Source organism: Labeo rohita, chromosome 19, assembly GCF_022985175.1.
Source record: "Labeo rohita strain BAU-BD-2019 chromosome 19, IGBB_LRoh.1.0, whole genome shotgun sequence".
Classification (NCBI taxonomy): Eukaryota; Metazoa; Chordata; class Actinopteri; order Cypriniformes; family Cyprinidae; genus Labeo; species Labeo rohita.
The window spans coordinates 36367062-36389498 of NC_066887.1; the positions used below are offsets into that span (position 1 = coordinate 36367062).

General features: G+C 35.3%; 1 protein-coding gene across 1 annotated transcript; it reads right to left on the reverse strand.

The window, feature by feature from the left end:
• Nucleotides 1-1091: 1091 nt before the first annotated feature.
• LOC127181699 (sodium-dependent neutral amino acid transporter B(0)AT1-like) lies at nt 1092-18911 on the reverse strand. Its single transcript, XM_051136582.1, has 12 exons — nt 18622-18911; nt 14335-14475; nt 14045-14182; nt 11143-11324; nt 9434-9544; nt 9231-9343; nt 9013-9141; nt 5235-5391; nt 4926-5130; nt 4695-4854; nt 4399-4561; nt 1092-2444 (listed from the first exon to the last, which is right to left on the reverse strand). Exons 1-12 carry the CDS (start codon nt 18830-18832, stop codon nt 2250-2252), a joined length of 1905 nt encoding a protein of 634 aa, XP_050992539.1. The 5' UTR covers nt 18833-18911; the 3' UTR covers nt 1092-2249.
• Nucleotides 18912-22437: the final 3526 nt, after the last annotated feature.

The window sequence follows — 22437 nt, forward strand, 5'->3', positions numbered from 1 at the left end:
GATCGTCAGATTTTTCTGATCACATGAAGTGAATGAGAGAGGCGCTTTCAGTGCGAGCGATTTGGGAGCAGAGCCTGGTCTATACTCTTTGCGTCAGCACGAGCGGCAAAAATGGCGATTGACGATTCTTCTGATTGGTCCACTGCTTTGGAACCGACATTGATGAGCGGTGCTGCATGTAAAAGTTGAAATTCTTTTAACTTGACACAGTGTCTTAAAAACGCAGCGTTCATGTGAGAGACACTGCAAAAGACGTAAGTCGCCAACAGAACGGTCATGCACGTCAGTCAAGTGCGTTTACATAGAAAACAATGGAAAGGTAGTGCATTGGAATGGAAAAATGTGTTTTGTGTGAATGGCCCCTTAAAGGAGTCATCGGATGCTAAGTTCACTTTTACATGTTGTTTGAACGTTAATGTGTGTTGGCAGTGTATGAACAAATCTACCCTATAATGATAAAAACCCATGCAGTGGTTTTTAATTAATCTGTAAAAATAATATCCCCTTTTTCAAATTGAGAAATTCTTAGATGCCTGTCGGTGTGACGTCACACCCACAGAGGCCGCTCCCACAATAGTTGATTGACATGAGCGTCTTACCTCAGATCCGCCTTAAATCAGCTATAACAGTCCGACCTCCATTGTTTCGATGCTGGAGCAGGGATGTAAGTTAGAAAAGAATATCTCAGACTGAGAGAGTGACATTTAAATCAAATGAGTGACATCTGAGCTCATTAACTTTTAAAGCGACCTCAACCACAACAGAATGATTTTTGCAGAACTGATTTTGGCAAGGTAAAAAGGGTGTTGTTTTACACAACCATTGAGAATTTTTAACCGTAGTATATTATACTATATATTGAACTTTTCATTAAGACCCTAAAGAATCATATCAACTTGTGGAAAATGGGTATCCGATGACCCCTTTAAGATTTCACGGGAAAAAAGCTGTTTCAATTTTTTGTTTATTATTTTGGCCTTGGCCCAACCCTGAAGTCCACTTGCTTCCAACTTTGTGTGCGGATTGTCATTGAACTAGTAGAGAATAAAGAAAGAAAGAAAGAAAGAGCGAAAGTATCACAAGAGTCCAGTGTAAAGACCTTTATTTATGTGAAATGTTAAGGAAGGACATAAAATACTACAGCACGTTCAAAACCAGTGTGTGCTGTGTGAAATGGTGCAGATAACACACGTGTAGACCTGAGCGATATGGACAAAAATTATCACACGAGAATAATTTTCTATCAGTTGGTATCCATAATTATAACAATACATTCCAAATACTGATTTCTTTCAAGTTTAAAGGTAGATTTGTGTTTGAAAGTGGAAGTTGTAAAAAGTGGTAGAACATTGAGTTAGGATGCAGATGTAAATTCATTCATTACCAAAAAAAATAAAAGTAACATGGTAACAACCTCATTTTTATTTGGTGAAAATGAATTCTGTTTGAGTTTTGTTAAAATTAACCATTGGTTTTCCATAGTAGCGTACATTTAGATCATGATAAGCACAGTTAAAACCACACATAGCACCTCAATACCATGGTAAAAATGTCACTATATGGTTTCTAGGTATTTGTATGAAAAACAGTAGTCAAAATAAATTTAGTAAAAATGCACAAGCACTATAGTTTTTATCACAAAAATACTGTAATTATATTCCGTTACCCCTTTAATACATTTAAATACATGTCTACTTTAATAATTTAATAAAATTAGATATAAATATCCCACATTTCTGCCACAATACCATAGTGCAGTTAACCTTACTACTGTAAATCCATGGTAGATGATGGCGATTTGTAGACTGAAAAGCCTCAGTGTTTCAGATGTTTGTCAGCACTGTTTCATCCGGCTTTAAACTAGTTCAAATCACTGGGTCATTTGTATTCTTTGCTGAATTCAAGTGCTTGAAAGTGCACAACTTCCGGTTTCATTCCAGTTTGCTGCTTGTTGTCATAAACTAGTATTTGTTGTCATGTTTTTTTTAAATGTATTATCGTAAGTGGTTTATACAATTTACTGCACATTTTTATTGTTTCAGTTAGCACATTGCCACTAATGAACTGGAATTCTCGCACATTCACGGAAAACAACTGCACGTTTTAAAATAAGGTAGATGGAGACAATCATGTCATTAAAAAAACGCCATTATTTCTTATACATTATATAAATTAACATGGCAGAAAAGCTTGCGAGTATATTGTACAAATATAGAAGTCCAGTATCTGATGTCTTATTTAATGTGATATTAAATTTTATCTATGAAATCTTTTTCATAAATGCTGTCCTCTTCTTTCTGTTCCTTGTCGTTTGAGCAGAGTTTCCACACAGCTCGGATGATGGCGACTCCTGGGATGCTGAGACTGGGAATGCCGGCGAGGATGAAGATGATGCCGCTGATCCAGCTAGGATACGTCACCTCTTTAAGAGTGGGGAAAGTATCCTGTTAAAACAGAGATGAGCTTAGTCTTATACAAACAAGTACAACACCACCTCTCTCTAGCGGTGTGAAATGGCTTAGACATTTTGCTTCCGTTTGTATTTAATTTTCCGCCGTGGGAGTTTCTTACAGTTCTGTGGTGCATTTCCCGAAAATGTCTCTTAGTACGCAACAAAGACTATAAAGGTATTTGTTTTCTACTGGATGTGTTCCCCGAACTATACCCAGTTGAAGGTGTCCCTTCTTATTACTTTACGTGCAATGTCGCTAGGTGCTGTCCACAGCAGTGGTGCTGAACTGGTTGTGATCAATAGTAGAGGCCAGTGTGGGACTGTTTTCTTAATCCAGCTCCCGCTAAATTCTGACTATTACCGCCATCTCCCGCAAACATTCTAATATTGTCTATAATTTTTGCGCCATCAATATGCAAAACATATAATCAACAGCTACTATAGCGGAGGAAAAAAGAGAAAGAGGAGAGCCACCAGCAGTCGAATTTCAGAGATCAAAAGATCCATTTATTTTCGAATTTCAACATCGCTTGCAATGATTTTAAAAAGCACGTAGTGATGGGTGAGACAGAGCCTTTTGAAACTCTGAATCAGTTTGATTTAGATCGGGACTTCAGAGCGTGTTTGTTAATAATTTAAATTTAAATCAGGACTTCGGAGTGAGTTTGTGAATCATTTGATTTAGATCTTCGCGTATCATAAATCATTTGATTGAGACTGAAACTTTGGAGCAGGTTAGTGAATCATTAGATTCAGATCGAAACTTTGGAGTGTGTTCACAAATCATTTGATTTAGATTGAAACTTCAGAGCGTGTTTGTGAATCATTTGATTCAAATAGGAACTTCATGTATAGTGAATCGCTTGATTTAGATTGGAACTTCACATATAGTGAATCTTTTGATTTAGATCGGGACTTCAGAGCGTGCTTGTGAATCATTTAAATTTAAATCAGGACTTTGGAGCAGGTTTGCGAATCATTTGACTTAGATCTTCATGTATCATGAATCATTTGACTGAGATTGAAACTTTGGAGCAGGTTAGCGAATCATTTGATTCAGATCGGAACTTCGCGTATACGGAATCTTTTGATTTAGATCGGGACTTCAGAGCGTGTTTGTGAATTTAATTTAAATCAGGATGTTGGAGCAGGTTTGCAAATCATTTGATTTAAATCTTCACATATCATAAATCATTTGATTGAGATTGAAACTTTGGAGGGTTCACGAATCATTAGATTCAGATCGGAACTTCAGAGCGGGTTCACGAATCATTTGATTCAGATCGGAATTGATTCAGATTGGATTGGCCCTGCATGCCAGTATGCATACTATCCACCCTATCTGCCCTAAATAGTATTGAAAATGACTATCACATAGAATTTAGGATGGATAGTATGCACATTGGGACGCAGGCCAAGACTTAAGAGCGTGTTTGTGAATCATTTGATTTAGAATGAAAATCACACGCTCAGTCCTTATCTGAAATGATGGATCGCAAATTATTATTCAGATTGGGACTTCAGAGCAGGAGAAAACATTTTCAAACGGAAAGAAAAGTCATTTACAAAATGAGATCAGAACATTTTTTAAAAATCTGACCAAAATGTGGGTACAGTGGCAAACAAGTGAATGACATCTTTTCTCTGATTTGCAAGAGAAAAGTCAGAACTGTAAGATAAAAACTTGCAATTACATTTATTTGTGTTTGTTTGTTTGTTTGTTTACCATGGTGGAAACAAGCTTCTGATTGTAAATGTACCGTACTTTTAGTCATATATTAAAGTAAATTTAGATGTCATGTTGACTTCACATCTTTCCAGCAGTTTTTATGTTATTATTTATATATTAGATATTAAACATTTTGAAAATAAGGTGAAAGTAGCAATGTGATGTAAAAATGTGTAGCATGTGCATCTTCTAAAGCAAGATATAGTCCCATGCGTACCGATTCAGGGTCCCAGACGCTGTAGGTCAGCTGTTGGCTAACTTTAGTGACAAAGTAGAAGATCAGAATGACCAGGAGGATGATGGGACTGAGGAACCGCCACGTGATCTGCCAGAAGATGTTGGGCTTGTGTCCCACCATGAACTTAAGGTCATTATTAAACCTGGAGAATTAAGAGAGAACGGCTTTACTTATCTTCACAGTGCTCAGAGCAAACGTCTATCCAAACACAAGCTGTTACTATTTATTGCATTATATTAGAGCAAGAATTAGAACAGGAACTTTGGCTTTTTTACCTGTCAATCCCGTAGACGTAAACCACAGCGATTATCTCGCAGAAGGCGATTACCAGCAGAGGAATAGAGCCGGCGTAGCCATCAAACAGAGCCAACCAGTAGTTACCAGAGGACTGGACGAATACGAGCGCCGCCACGAAGGACACGACACACGTCAGACCTGAAAAACACCACCAGGTCAGCTGATAATCCTCTGCTGTCATTGGAAGCCATTTGTTTTGATCTGTTTACCAGTGAAGAGTTCTTTAGGCCACTTTTTGGGAAGCACGTTGAGGTCCTGCAGTGGCACCACGACTCCCTCGATGTTCCCGAACATGGTGGACAATCCCAGACAGAAGAGCATGATGAAGAACAGCACTGACCACAGAGGAGAGATGGGCATCTTAGTGATGGCCTCAGTGAACACGATGAAGGCCAGACCGGTTCCCTCCACTCCCTGAAACCAAACGCAGGTCAGCTGTTCATCTGGAGAGCTTTACTCAGATTCTGGAAGATTTTCATTCAACATGGGAGACTAGTAATGTGTGTTTTCTGCAGTACCTCGCTGAGGAGCGTATGCATGTCACAGGTCTTGAGCTGGAGCTCCTGAAAGGCGGATGGTGCCGTGCTGTTGAGATGCTCAAGAAAACTGTCGTAGTTGCTCTCGGTGATGTTTCCCTCCGGCAGATCGAACACGTTTATCAGCGTCAGGATGTTACTGGCAGAAGTATAGTACAATGTGGTAACGCTACTGTTCAGTAAGAGTTTCTGAAAGTCTCTTCTGCTCACCAAGGCTGCATTTATTTGATCAAAACTACAGTAAAATAGTGAAATATTCTTATAATTTCAAGCAGCTGTTTTCTGTGTGAATATATTGTACAATATAACTAGATTTTAAAAAAAGTTTGTCAAGACAAACTTTGATGTTGGCTTGAAAAAGCCAGACCAGATAGTATGAAACGTTTTAAGTTTTAAAAAGTTTGAAAAGATTTTAAGTTTTGAAAGTCTGATGATTTTCAGTGTGAAACAGATTTAAGTTTAAAGTAGTTTTAAAGCTTAAAGCTTCAAGGTTTTGAAGACAATAGTATCAGATAGATGGATAAATATAGACATGTTGTTAGCATGTTACAAGCATGATTAACATGTTGCTAGCATGACTCTAGTAGATTAGCATGTTACTTGCATGATGTTTGCCTGTTTCTAGCATGTTGCTAACATGATTAGCATGTTTATATCATGATTAGCATGTTATTAGCTTGTTGTTAGCATGATTAGCAAAGTGCTAGTATGGTTAGCATGTTACTAACGTGTTGCTAATCATGCTAGAAACATGTTAACAACATGTTAATCATGCTAGAAACATGCTAGTAACTTACTACTCACGCTAACAACAAACTAGTAACATGATAATCATGTTAGACACATGCTAGCAACACGTTAGTAACATGCTAATCATGTTAGAAATGTGATGACAACATGCTAATCATGTTAGCAACATGGTAATCATGCTAAAACATGCTAAAAGAATGCTAGCAACTTGCTAATCATGCTATAAACATACTAGTAACAATGTAATCATGTTAAAAACATGCTATGAACATGTTAATTATGCTAGAATCATGCTAGCAGCATGTTAGTAACTTGTTAATAGAACTACTTTGACATTGGCTTGAAAAAGCTAAAACAGGAAGTTAGAAAAAGTCAAATACACTGTAAAAAAAATTTGTTGAGTCAACTTAAAATAATTTGTAACCTGACTGCCTTAAAATTTTAAGTTTAGTCAACTCAAAAAAAGTTTATTCAACTTGAAATGTTAAGTTATACTAAGTGACAACTTAGATATTTGAGTTAAATCAACTTCAAATTTTAAGGCAGCTGGGTTACTTACCCATCTGTTAAGTTTAGCAAACACAGTTGTTTGTTACTTAGTACAACTTAACATTTCAAGTTGACTAAAGTTATTTTAGTTGACTGAACTTAAAATTTTAAGGCAGCAGGGTAACTAATTATTTTAAACTGACTCAACAAATTGTGTTTTTTATTTTTTACAGTGTACTAGACGTTAGAAGTTTAAAGTAGTTTTAAAGATAGAGAGATACATAGACAGATAGCATGTTGTTGGCATGTTATTAACATAATTAACAGGTCACTGGCTTGTTGCTAACATGATTAACATGTAGTTAGCATGTTGTTAGCATGTTTCTAGCATGATTAGCAAGTTACTAGCATGTCTCTAGCATGATTAACATATGATTAGCAAGTTACTAGCATGTCTCTAGCATGATTAACATGTTATTAGCATGATTAGCAAGTTACTAGCATGTCAGAAACATGTTGCTAGCATATTTCTGCCATGATAAGTTACTAGCATGTTGCTGACGTGTTTTAACATGAATAGAATGTTGCTAGCATGTTGTTAGTATGTTTTTAACAATCATGTTGACAACATACTTGCTAATCATGTTAAAACATGCTAACAACATGCTAGTAACTTGCTAATCATGGTAGAAACATGTTAATCATGCTAGCAACGCATTAGTAACATGCTAATCATGCTAGAATCATGTTAGCAACATGCTAGTAACTTGCTAATCATGGTAGAAACATGTTAATCATGCTAGCAACGCATTAGTAACATGCTAATCATGCTAGAATCATGTTAGCAAAATGCTAGTAACTTGCTAATCATGGTAGAAACATGTTAATCATGCTAGCAACGCATTAGTAACATGCTAATCATGCTAGAATCATGTTAGCAAAATGGTAGTAACTTGCTAATCATGGTAGAAACATGTTAATCATGCTAGCAACGCATTAGTAACATGCTAATCATGCTAGAATCATGTTAGCAAAATGCAAGTAACTTGCTAATCATGGTAGAAACATGTTAATCCTGCTAGCAACACATTAGTAACATCCTAATCATGCTAGAATCATGTTAGCAATATGCTAGTAACTTTCTAATCATGCTAGAATCATGTTAGCAGCATGCTAGTAACTTGCTAATCATGGTAGAAACATGTTAATCATGCTAGCAACACATTAGTAACATGTTAATCATGCTAGAAACCTGCTAGTAACTTGCTAATCACGTTAACAAGCTAGTAACATGCTAATCATGTTAGAAATGTGATAGCAACATGCTAATCATGCTAGAATCATGTTAGCAACATGTTAGTAACTTGCTAATCATGCTAATAACAAGCTCGTAACATGCTAATCATGCTAATAACATGCTAATTATGTTAGTCATGCTAACAACATGGTAATCATGCTAAAACATGGTAACAGCAATCTAGCAACTTGCTAATTATGCCGTAAACATGCTAGTACCATGGTAATCATGTTAAAAACATGCTATCAACATGTTAATTATGTTAGAATCATGCTAGCAGCATGTCAGTAACTTGTTAATCATGCTGACAACATACTTGCTAATCATGTTAAAACATACTAACAACATGCTATCAACATTCTATTCATGTTAAAACACGTCAGCAACATGCTAGTAACTTATCATGGCAGAAATATGCTAGCAACATGTTTCTGACATGCTAGTAACTTGCTAATCATGCTAGAAACATGCTAACAACATGCTAACTACATGTTAATCATGTTAGCAACAAGCCAGTGACTTGTTAATTATGTTAATAACATGCCAACAACATGCTATCTGTCTATGTATCTCTCTATCTTTAAAACTACTTTAAACTTCTAACGTCTAGTACACTGTAAAAAATAAAAAACACAATTTGTTGAGTCAGTTTAAAATAATTAGTTACCCTGCTGCCTTAAAATTTTAAGTTCAGTCAACTAAAATAACTTTAGTCAACTTGAAATGTTAAGTTGTACTAAGTAACAACTTAGATATTTGTGTTTGCTAAACTTAACAGATGGGTAAGTAACCCAGCTGCCTTAAAATTTTAAGTTGATTTAACTCAAATATCTAAGTTGTCACTTAGTATAACTTAACATTTCAAGTTGAATAAACTTTTTTTGAGTTGACTAAACTTAAAATTTTAAGGCAGTCAGGTTACAAATTATTTTAAGTTGACTCAACAAATTGTTTTTTACAGTGTATTTGACTTTTTTTAACTTCCTGTTTTAGCTTTATCAAGCCAACGTCAAAGTAGTTCTAGTTTATTTCTGATGCGCAGCTGAATTTTAAGCATCATTACTCCAGTCTTCAGTGTCACATGATCCTTCAGACACCATTCTAATATGCTGATTTGCTGCTCAAGAAACATTTCTGATAATTATCAATGTTGCAAACAATTGTGCTGTCCAGTCTTTTTGTCTAAAGTGTTATAATGTGGTTAATGGGAAGGATGTTCTGTACCTGTCCAGACATGTGTCGTACTTCTCCGTTGCTCTGAAGCCGATGATGGAGTAAATGACGGTTGCGGAGTAGACTGACGTCAGACCGTTGATAATGGATATAGTGACGGCATCTTGCTCACAGTTATTGCTGATGGCATATATGAAAAAATATTAGGCGGTTGATCATGTCATCATCAGACTCACTAGGTTTTGTAGTTTGTGTTTCAGATGACTTACTGGACCGAGTTGTAGCTGGAGAAGGAGATGAGTCCTCCAAACGCCAAAGAGAAGGAGAAGAGCACCTGAGCTCCTGCGTCCAGCCACGTGGTCGGGTTCATCAGCTCATTCACCTTCAACAGGGAAGCAGAAGAGCATCAGAGCTGCTGGAGTTCAGTGAGTTAATACACAAACACACACACAGGGTTCAGCAGCAAACGTACGTCTGGAGTGAAGAGGAACTTAATTCCGCTCACAGATCCTTTCAGTGTCAGAGCTCGAATCAGGAAGATGGTGAGAACCACGTAGGGTAAAGTGGACGTGATGTACACGGCCTGAGAAAAACAGGAGATGATGGATTTACAGGATATTGCACTGCATTCACGTTCATTTCTACAGCGTTTTATACAATGTACAATTCAAAATATATATAAATATATTAAATATATATACACACATTTTTCTTAAATATATACGTGCATGTGTGTGTGTTTATATATACATAATAAATGTACACAGTACACACACATTTATTATGTACATAAAAACTTTTTTTTGGATGCGATTAATCTCTGCACGGCACTAAAATAAAGCAATTAAATTTATGTAAATAGAAATATTTTTACCAAAAAAAGAAGAAAAAAGTGTTGCCCTAGGAATTAACTGAAATAAGTATAACTTAAAGTACTAAAATGATTAAATAATAATAATAATAATAATAGAAATACAAAAGCACATAAAGTTAGAAATGCTGCCTTGGGAGCTAATTGAATATGTTAGTTGGAGAACTAATACTATAATAGATTTAAAAATAAATTAAATAGAAATATGTTGTACAATAGCGCACATAACAAAATTACAAAACTTCCACAAATTTAGAAATGTTGCTTTGAGAATTAATTGAAATGAAACAGATTAGTTGTACTTCTAAAACTATGATGAACTAAAGCAATTAAATTAAAATAGAAATATTTTTACAAATACAAAATTACACAACTTACACTAAAATTAGAAATGCTGCTTTGAGAATTTATTGAAATAAAATAGATTAGTTGTACTTATAAAACTACAATAAATTAAAGCATTTAAATAAAAGTTCATTTACAAATAGAAAATTAAACCAACATTAAAATGTTGCTTTGAGAATTAATTGAAATAAAATAGATTAGTTGCAGTTCTAAAACTACAATAAATTAAAGCAATTAAATTAAAATAAAAAGAAATATTTTTACAAATACAAAATTACAAAACTTACTAAAACTAGAAATGTTGCTTTGAGAATAATTGAAATAAAATAGATTAGTTGTTGTTCTAAAACTTACACTAACATTAGAATTTTGATTTGAGAATTAACTAAAATAAATAGGCTTAAGTTAGAGTACTAAAATTGCTGAAAATGAATACAAATTAAAGCTAATTAGGAAAATGTATAATTCCCACAACTTTCAATTAAATATTAAGAAGAAATGTTCTTAAAATAACATTTATAAAGTGTTCTTATAACGTTATTTATATTTAACATGATTTTTCATCTAACTAAAAGAAAACATTCTTAGAATGATGTTCTTGGAGTATTTTTATGACGATGTATTTTACTTGATTATAAAAACATCTGATGTTACTGATCTTTGTTGAATGTTAACATTCTTGAAATATTGCAAATAAATATTCAAAGAATGATAGAAAGTGAGTTCATTTTTGTTGTGGTGACATTTTAAGTAACATTTTGTTCAGCAGCAGCACTGGACGTTTGAATGTTTTAGGAACATTGTGAATCACAATCATTGTTTTTCCACAAACATTTAAATTTGTTACAGAAGACAATAATATCATCATATGTATCAACTTTTGTTTTGTTGTCATCTGTGCAGTCATATTGATAATATTAATGAATCTGAAATGTGTTTTGTGTTGTAGGTGGGTTTGTTGTTACCTTCCCGGTGGTCTCGATGCCTCTGATGCAGCAGACGTACAGGACGATCCAGGCGCAGAGCAGACAGAGCACCAGCCACCACTGCAGACCGCCCGAGTCCTCGATCGCCGCCGAGCTGTTCAGAGTCTCTCTGTACCAGAAATAATCCACCGGAGAACTGCGTTCGCATTCTGGCTCCAGACCTGCGCCAGAGACATCCATCATCATCACATCCATCAAATCTGTTCTTATTCGATATGGGTTTGTTCAGCTGAAATGATGTTAGCAGCATGATATTTCAGTTTTAGTCATTTTAGTACTCCAGCTTCAACTTAAAATGAGAAATGTTTCCTTGGTAACTAACTGAAATATGTTTTTATTTTACGTTTCCTAATTTAAACATTTAGGTTTTTTGTTTGATATTTACATTTATGTTTTGAAGGTGCTTAAAGTGCTTAAATTTCACTTTTTGAAATTTAAGGCCTTAAAAACTCTTGAAAATGTCAATGTTATTAAAGAGGTACTCGAAAACTACTTGAATTATTGAAAGACAATGTATCTATAAAATAGCACTTTAAGCATATATTTTTTCACTTAAATCATAAAACACCTTTTTTGCTTATTTCAGTTAATGTCAGAAAACAATCGAGCTAAGCTAGTAGTACGGACAGTGTTGTGTAAACATGGCTGAAAACGCGAAAAGAGGAACAGATGAACCAAATCAATTGAGTCATTTACGCTGGAACCGCCCCGATTGATTCAAACTCGTGACTTCGATCATTTAATCGATTCCTTAGCAAAAACTAGACATCGCTTTTGACGATTTTAAAAAGCACGTTGGTATAAGTTAAACCTTTGAGTCGCAAAATTATTCGAAGCGCTCGAATCGGATCGCGATCTGGACCTCAAATAAATTATGTATCGCGAATCATTTAATTTAGAGCGTAACGGGTTAGTGAATCATTTCGCGAAATGAATGATTCAAATCTAATGATTTGCCATACGCAAGTTGCGGTCTAAGTCAATTGATTCGTGATCCACGCTCCGAGTCCTGATCTGAAATGATGCTTCGCGAATCACTATTCAGATCGGAACATTGGAGCGGGTTTGTGAATCTTTTGACCAGAACTTCGGAGCGCGGAGCCTCCAACGCATCCCAATATGCATAGTATCCACCCTATCTGCTCTAAATACTATTGAAATTTACTAGTATCACACAATTTAGGGTGGATATTATACACATTGGGACGCAGGCTTTAAATCGCGTATCGCGAATCATTTTATTTAGAATGGATCGGGTTCGTGAATCATTTCGCGAATTGAATCATTCAAATCAAATGATTCGCGATACGCGCTAAGAGTTCTGGTTTGAAATGATGCTTTGGCAAATCGTTTTTCAAATCGGGACTTCGGTGCGGGGTCGTGAATCATTTAGCAAATTGATTGATTCAAATCAAATGATTCGCCATACGCAAAGTTACAATCTAAGTAAAAAGATTTGTGATCCGCGCTCCGAGTCCTGATCTGAAATGATGCTTCGCGAATCACTTTTCAGATCGCAACATCAGAGCAGGTTCGTGAATCTTTTGATCGTGACTTCTGAGCGCTATTCGCGAATCATTTGATTCAGATCGGGACTTGCTAGTTAGTTAGTTAGTTAGTTAGTTAGTTTTAGTTAGTTAAGTAGGTAGGTAGGTAAATATGTAGATACAGTTATGCATTTGGCAGACACTTTTATCCAAAACAACTTACACTGGAGGATTTTTTTAGTTACTTAGTTTTACTTAGTTAGTTGGTTGGTTAGTTAGTTAGTTAGTTACATTCATGCATTTAGCAGACACTTTTATCCAAAACAACTTACAATTGCAGAACATTTTAGTTAGTTAGTTAATTAGTTAGTTAGTTGTGTAGGTAGGTAGGTAGGTAGTTAGATACATTCATGCATTTAGCAGACACTTTTAGCCAAAACTGGTCCCGATCTGAATCAAATGTTTCACAATCCGAAGTTCTGATCAAAAGATTCGCAAACCTGCTCTGATGTTCCGATCTGATTAGCGACTTGCGAAGCATCATTTCAGATCAGAACTTCGGAGCGCGGATTGTGAATCATTTGATTCAGATCGGGACTTTAAATCGTGTATCACGAATAATTTTATTTGGAACGGAACGGGTTTTGTCAATCATTTAGAGAATTGAATGATTCAAATCACAAATCAAATGATTCCCGATACGCTCTCCGAATCCTGATTTGAAATAATGCGTAGGCGAATCATTTGATTCAGATCGGGACTTTGGTGCGGGTTCGTGAATTGTTTCGTATCAGGATTTCAGAGCAATTTCGCGAACTTTTTTTTCAGTAGGCCTAACATCAAACCATTAAGGCAGTACAGTTATACAAACAAAACAAAGAAAAAAGAAAGTATACACAAATACAAATCCTTTAAGAAAATTAACTGTGGTTGTACTATAGTAAATGCATTATAAACATATTTTTAATGCATTATTTCTTCTAATTCACCTTGTGAATAATGCATTGTATGATCTCATGAATAATTACAACAACACTTGTAATACATTATAATATTTATCTATTCATTGTTGCACCTTTAAAAAGAAAAAACAAACAATCGATTACAGACATAATGAATCTGCAAATATTATAATGCATTTCAACTGCAGTTAAAATTATGTATTAGAAGATATACAATGTAATGCATTGCAACATACAATCCCAAGGTCATAGGTTTGATTCCCAGGGAAAGTGAGGACTAATGAAAATGTATACTTTGAATACACTGCAAGTCGCTTTTCAATGTACATTATGAATAGCTTTATAATGCATTGTGCATAAAGGCTTCAAGTGAATGATTTGAATAGTTTTGGTTATCAGTAACGCTGATGTTGATGTGAGCTGCAGGTTTACCTGTCCTGTTGGCGTTAACGGGACACTGACTCCATGGCAGCGGATCCTGCATTGAGTTGAAGAAGTACCACATGACCCAGGCCATGATGGTGTTGTAGTACATCCCCACGATGAAGGACGCCAGCATGGACGCGATGCCTGAGAAAACACAAGCGTGATGCTTTAAAAACAGAAGCAGCATTTCCCAGCAGAGGCCAGCTGAAGTGATTCCTGCAGTGGGTCTTTCAGGAGTCAAGGTCGTTTCCCATACGTTTATCAGTCAGTCTCGCGTTTATGAGTCTGTGACTCACCCACTCCGGTCAGATACGGGTTGATGGATCTCCAGACGCCGACGCTGCCCTTCCTCAGTCTCTGACCAATGGCAAACTCCAGATGCAGCAGCGGGATTCCCTCCAGAACCAGGAGAATCAGGAACGGAATCATAAACGCTCCTAAAACCAGAAGGTACAGCAAACATACTAATATTAGAGTGGATTATGCTGATGTCAGCTGTAAAACCCTGTGCTTGCATTCATGGGTTTTTAGGAATTTTTGTAAGTTTAAAGAATTTGTAAGAAATTAGCATATTAATGTCTACAAATGTTTATTTTTGAATATTATTTTTCTTTTCTTTTTTTTTTGAATTCCTAAAAAAAAATATTGCTTTAATAAATTTAGCAGTTTTTCCCCAAAGCACCCTACAACAGAGAAGTATATGTATTTAGTTACTTACTTATTTATTAGTTATTTACATTCATGCATTTAGCAGACAATTTTATCCAAAACAACTTACAATGGAGGATTTTTTTTTTTTTTTTGTTACTTAGTTTTAGTTAGCTAGTGAGTTAGATTCATGCATTTAGCAGACTTTTATCCAAAACAACTTACAATGGAGGAACATTTTAGTTTTAGTTAGTTAGTTAGGTAGGTAGGTAGGTAGGTAGGTAGGTAGGTAAATGGGTAGATGCAGTTATGCATTTAGCAGACACTTTTATCCAAAACAACTTACACTGGAGGATTTTTTTAGTTACTTAGTTTTAGTTAGCTAGCTAGTTAGTTAGTTAGTTACATTCATGCATTTAGCAGACACTTTTATCCAAAACAACTTACAATGGAGGAACATTTTATTTAGTTAGTTAGTTGTGTAGGTAGGAAGGTAGTCAGATACATTTATGTGTTTAGCAGACACTTTTATCCAAAACAGCTTACAATGGAGAAACTAGTTAGTTAGTTGCATTAATGCAGTTGCATTGTTAGTTGCATTATCCAAAACAACTTATAATGTTGGAACATTTTATTTATTTGTTTATTTAATTAGTTAGTTACATTCATGCATTTAGCAGACACTTTTATCCAAAACAACTTACAATCGAGGAACATTTTAGTTAGTTAGTTAGTTAGTTAGTTACATTCATGCATTTAGCAGACACTTTTATCCAAAACAACTTACAATGGAGGAACATTTTAGTTAGTTAGTTTTAGTTAGGTAGGTAGGTAGGTAGGTAGGTAAATAGGTAGATACAATTAGGCATTTAGCAGACACTTTTATCCAAAACAACTTACATTGGGTTTTTTTTATTCTTAGTTTTAGTTAGTTAGTTAGTTACATTCATGCATTTAGCAGACACTTTTATCCAAAACAACTTACAATGGAGGAACATTTTAGTTAGTTAGTTAGTTAGTTAGTTAGTTACATTCATGCATTTAGCAGACACTTTTATCCAAAACAACTTACAATGGAGGAACATTTTAGTTAGTTAGTTTTAGTTAGTTAGGTAGGTAGGTAGGTAAATAGGTAGATACAATTAGGCATTTAGCAGACACTTTTATCCAAAACAACTTACAATGGAGGAACATTTTAGTTAGTTAGTTTTAGTTAGTTAGGTAGGTAGGTAGGTAGGTAAATAGGTAGATACAATTAGGCATTTAGCAGACACTTTTATCCAAAACAACTTACATTGGGTTTTTTTAATTCTTAGTTTTAGTTAGTTAGTTAGTTAGTTAGTTAGTTAGTTACATTCATGCATTTAGCAGACACTTTTATCCAAAACAACTTACAATGGAGGAACATTTTAGTTAGTTAGTTAGTTAGTTAGTTAGTTAGTTAGTTAGGTTGTTAGATACATTCATGCATTCAGCAGACACTTTTATCCAAAACAACTTTTGTGGGTCGTTTTAGTTAGTTAGTTTTAGTTAGTTAGTTAGTTAGTTACATTCATGCATTTAGCAGACACTTTTATCCAAAACAACTTACAATGGAGGAACATTTTAGTTAGTTAGTTTTAGTTAGTTAGTTAGTTAGTTAAGTAGGTAGGTAGGTAGGTAAATGGGTAGATGCAGTTATGCATTTAGCAGACACCTTTATCCAAAACAACTTACACTGGAGGATTTTTTTAGTTACTTAGTTTTAGTTAGCTAGCTAGTTAGTTAGTTAGTTACATTCATGCATTTAGCAGACACTTTTATCCAAAACAACTTACAATGGAGGAACATTTTAGTTAGTTAGTTTTAGTTAGTTAGTTAGTTAAGTAGGTAGGTAGGTAGGTAAATGGGTAGATGCAGTTATGCATTTAGCAGACACCTTTATCCAAAACAACTTACACTGGAGGATTTTTTTAGTTACTTAGTTTTAGTTAGCTAGCTAGTTAGTTAGTTAGTTACATTCATGCATTTAGCAGACACTTTTATCCAAAACAATTTACAATGGAGGAACATTTTAGTTAGTTAGTTAGTTAGTTAGTTAGTTAGTTAGTTAGTTAGTTAGGTTGTTAGATACATTCATGCATTCAGCAGACACTTTTATCCAAAACAACTTTTGTGGGTCGTTTTAGTTAGTTTTAGTTAGTTAGTTAGTTAGTTACATTCATGCATTTAGCAGACACTTTTATCCAAAACAACTTACAATGGAGGAACATTTTAGTTAGTTTTAGTTAGTTAGTTAGGTAGGTAGGTAGGTAGGTAGGTAGGTAAATAGGTAAATAGGTAGATACAATTAGGCATTTAGCAGACACTTTTATCCAAAACAACTTACATTGGGTTTTTTTTATTCTTAGTTTTAGTTAGTTAGTTAGTTAGTTAGTTACATTCATGCATTTAGCAGACACTTTTATCCAAAACAACTTACAATGGAGGAACATTTTAGTTAGTTAGTTAGTTAGTTAGTTAGTTAGTTAGTTAGTTACATTCATGCATTTAGCAGACACTTTTATCCAAAACAACTTACAATGGAGGAACATTTTAGTTAGTTAGTTAGTTAGTTAGTTAGTTAGTTAGTTACATTCATGCATTTAGCAGACACTTTTATCCAAAACAACTTACACTGGAGGATTTTTTTAGTTACTTAGTTTTAGCTAGCTAGTTAGTTAGTTAGTTACATTCATGCATTTAGCAGATACTTTTATCCAAAACAATTTACAATGGAGGAACATTTTATTTAGTTAGTTAGTTGTGTAGGTAGGAGACACTTTTATCCAAAGACACTTTTATCCAAAACAGCTTACAATGGAGAAACTAGTTAGTTAGTTGCATTAATGCAGTTGCATTGTTAGTTGCATTATCCAAAACAACTTATAATGTTGGAACATTTTATTTATTTGTTTATTTAATTAGTTAGTTACATTCATGCATTTAGCAGACACTTTTATCTAAAGCAACTGACAATGAAGAAACATTTTATTTATTAATTTATTCATTCATTTTACACTTGAATATTAATCTTTTATCAGGTATACTTTTATGCATTTGCCAGATATTTTTATCCAAAGTGACTTAAGTGGGTATTAATAACCCATATTAATAATCATATTAATTTTATAACTGCCTATTTTAATGCATTATAATATAATACAATTATTTATAATTATAATCATTTTAGAGAATACTCAAATTTAAGATTTTAGCTTTAAGGTGGAGTTTGATCCTCTCAGGATCCTCTCAGGTGATTTAATGACTACAGGAATATTTAATCGATACACATTAACTTTATTACTCAATGATGCGATGCTAATTACTCTTCTCTGGCCAGTTGCATAAACAACTTAGACTAACTAAAGGTAATTTAAAGGTCAGTTACATAAGAATGTAGATTGGTCTAATTAGAGATTGAAAAGTAAGATGATTATCCCTAAATCAAGTTTTATTTGGTCAAACTTGTTTTTAATCATTAAACAAGGTTTCTGCTGCTCTTAAAATGTCTTAATTTATAAATTAAGGCCTTAAAATGACTCAAATCAGAGCAGAAAGTCTTAAAGCCATAAAGCCGTGGCATTAAATGTTGCATGCACTGCAAAAAAGTAATTTTTGTCTTGTTTTCCAGTGCAAACATTTTTAAATCAAGATACGTTTAACTATATCTATCATGTCTATCCTTGTACTGTTCAACAGGTCTAGATTTATTGTAGATTTAGAAAGAAATGAGTAAGAAGTAATGCAATGGTTTTAGAGAATTAGCTAGTAATTGATTACTTTTTTTTTTTTTTTTTTTAGAGTAACACTCCAGTAAATCTGTTCTGGTTTATGCAACATCTACAGTGAGTTCATCAGCACGTGTGACACAAACCCATTCTGACTGTGATTTCTCCTGTGATTATCAGCCTCACCTCCTCCGTGGCTCTGGCAGAGATACGGGAACCTCCAGACGTTCCCCAGCCCCACACAGAAGCCCACACAGGTCAGCATGTACTGGGTTTTGTTGTCCCACTGCGGCCGCTCTCCAGCCTCCTCCACCTCCAGCTTCTCCAGCTCGGCGTGAGACGGGATCCGATCATCCAGGCCCGGGTTTGGGAGCTTCAGTTTCAGCCTCATCCTCATGTCGTCGTCTGGCAGGTACGTCCTTCAAGACTGAGCTCCTCAGGGAAGTGCTGGAGATTGTGTGTGAGATGTGCTAGTAACGGGGATGTCTTTATTAATGACCTTTAGCACGTGCTTCATCCCGGGACGTTTGAACTGTTTTGTCAGCAAGATAAAGGCTGGATGAAAGATGAAGCTCTCCTCATGCTGGTTAATGTTTAATGTTCACTCACGCCTGGGTTATTTCTGACTGTCAGACGCTGAAAATCAATTCTGTGAATAGGTTTCAGTTATTCTGTTTAAGAGTCATTCAGAGTGCTTTCAGTTAGCTTTTATTTTTATTTATTCAGTTTTCGTTTTAGTAATTTTGTTGTATATTTTAGTCATTTTGAAAAGTTTTTTTCTTTTATTTTTCTTTTAGTGCATCAAATGGAATTAAACAAAAGGAGAATTGTTAATTTATTTGCAGTTTTATTTTAGTATCAAATATTAATTTTTATTAATATTTTGAATGGTTTATATTCCTATATATTCAGTTTTAGTAATTATGTGTGTTTTGTCATTTTTATTAGCTTTTTATTAATATTTTCTTTTCTTTTCTTTTTAAGCCTGAAAACAAATCCTGTGAATAGGTTTAATTTATTCACTGATATACATTAATATTATTGATTTACTATTATAGGTTTTTGAAATAGTTTTTTTTATATGTTGTATTTTTAAGGTGAATTAACTTTTTTAACATTATTATTCATTTATTCCAAGGAAGTAAAAGCATGATTCATACAGATACTGTAAAATGCAATTCCAGGACTTTCAAGGACTTTTCAAGCATGTTTTCACAATCAGAGATAGCACTTATCAAAAAAATGTCTCATCTTTCGATTTCTAAAAAAGATAAATAGATAAATAAAATCTACTAATAAAACAAAATGGCAAAAATAAAGTGAAGCCCATGCAAAGTATGCAATGATGTCAACTTAAGAGCAAAAAGATATAAGGAGTCCTTATGATATAAAAAGCATAAGGACTCGGAGCGCTTATTGTGAATCATTCAATTCGCGAAATGATTCGCGAACTGCTCCACAGTTCCAATTTAAATCAAATGAATCGCGATCTGAATCATTTTGAAGCTGACGGCCCGATCTGAATAATGATTCGCGAACCGCTCTGAAGTTTCGTTTTTAAATCAAATGATTCGCGACCTGAATTCCCGATCTGAATAATGATTCGCGAACCATAAGGACTCGGAACGCGGACTGCGAATCATTCAATTCGCGAAATGATTCGCGAACCCGCTCGACAGTCCCAATTTAAATCAAATGATTCGCGATCTGTATTCCCGATCTGAATAATGATTCGCGAACCATCCTTTCAATTAAGGACTCAGTGAGTGGATTATGAATCATTCAGTTGGCGAAATGATTCGCGAACCGCTCTTAAGTTTCGATTTAAATCAAATGATTCGCGATCTGAAGTCACGATCTGAATGATTTGCGAACCATAAGGACTCGGAGCGCGGACTGCGAATCATTCAATTCGCGAAATGATTCGTGAACGCGCTCCACAGTTCCAATTTAAATCAAATGATTCGTGATCTGAATCATTTTGAAGCTGTATTCCCGCTCTGAATAATGATTCGCGAACCATGATTTTTTAAATTAAGGACTCGGAGCGCGGATTACGAATCATTCAGTTGGCGAAATGATTCGCGAACCCGCTCGACAGTCCCAATTTAAATCAAATGATTCACGATCTGTATTCCCGCTCTGAATAATGATTCGCAAACCATTCTTTTTTCAATTAAGGACTCGGAGCGCGGATTACGAATCATTCAGTTGGCGAAATGATTCGCGAACCCGCTCGACAGTTCCAATTTAAATCAAATGATTCACGATCTGTATTCCCGCTCTGAATAATGATTCGCAAACCATTCTTTTTTCAATTAAGGACTCGGAGCGCGGATTACGAATCATTCAGTTCGAAGTTTCGTTTTTAAATCAAATGATTCGCGACCTGAATTCCCGATCTGAGTAGTGATTCGCGAACCACCCTTTCAGTTAAGGACTTGGTGTGTGGATTACGAATCATTCAGTTGGCGAAATGATTCGCGAACACGCTCCACAGTTCCAATTTAAATCAAATGATTCGTGATCTGAATCATTTTGAAGCTGTATTCCCGCTCTGAATAATGATTCGCGAAGCTTTTTTCAATTAAGGACTCGGAGCGCGGATTACGAATCATTCAGTTGGCGAAATGATTCGCGAACCGCTCTGAAGTTTCGATTTAAATGAAATTATTCACGATCTGAAGTCCCGATCTGAATAATGATTTGCGAACCATCCTTTTTTCAATTAAGGACTCGGAGCGCGGATTGCCAGTCATTCAGTTGGCGAAATGATTTGCTAACCGCTCTGAAGTTTCGTTTTTAAATCAAATGATTCGCGAATCATTCAGTTGGCGAAATGATTCGCGAGCAGCTCCACAGTTTTAATTTAAATCAAATGATTCGCGATCTGTATTCCCGCTCTGAATAACGATTCGCGAGCCATCTTTTTTTCAATTAAGGACTTGCGGATTGCGAATCATTCAGTTCGAAGTTTCGCTTTTAAATCAAATGATTCGTGACCTGAATTCCCGATCTGAATAGTGATTCGCGAACCACCCTTTCAATTAAGGACTCGGAGCGCGGATGGTGAATCATTCAGTTGGCGAAATGATTCGCGAACCGCTCTGAAGCTTCGATTTAAATCAAATGATTCGCGAGCTGAAGTTACGATCTGAATAATGATTCACGAACCATAAGGACTCGGAGCGCGGACTGCGAATCATTCAATTCGCGAAATGATTCGCGAACACGCTCCACAGTTCCAATTTAAATCAAATGATTCGTGATCTGAATCATTTTGAAGCTGACGGCCCGATCTGAATAATGATTCGCGAACCGCTCTGAAGTTTCGTTTTTAAATCAAATGATTCGCGACCTGAATTCCCGATCTGAATAATGATTCGCGAACCATCCTTTCAATTAAGGACTCAGTGAGTGGATTATGAATCATTCAGTTGGCGAAATGATTCGCGAACCGCTCTTAAATTTCGATTTAAATCAAATGATTCGCGAGCTGAAGTCACGATCTGAATGATTTGCGAACCATAAGGACTCGGAGCGCGGACTGCGAATCATTCAATTCGCGAAATGATTCGTGAACGCGCTCCACAGTTCCAATTTAAATCAAATGATTCGTGATCTGAATCATTTTGAAGCTGTATTCCCGCTCTGAATAATGATTCGCGAACCATGATTTTTTAAATTAAGGACTCGGAGCGCGGATTACGAATCATTCAGTTGGCGAAATGATTCGCGAACCCGCTCGACAGTCCCAATTTAAATCAAACGATTCACGATCTGTATTCCCGCTCTGAATAATGATTCGCAAACCATTCTTTTTTCAATTAAGGACTCGGAGCGCGGATTACGAATCATTCAGTTCGAAGTTTCGTTTTTAAATAAAATGATTCGCGACCTAAATTCCCGATCTGAGTAGTGATTCGCGAACCACCCTTTCAATTAAGGACTCGGAGCGCGGATGGTGAATCATTCAATTGGCGAAATGATTCGCGAACCGCT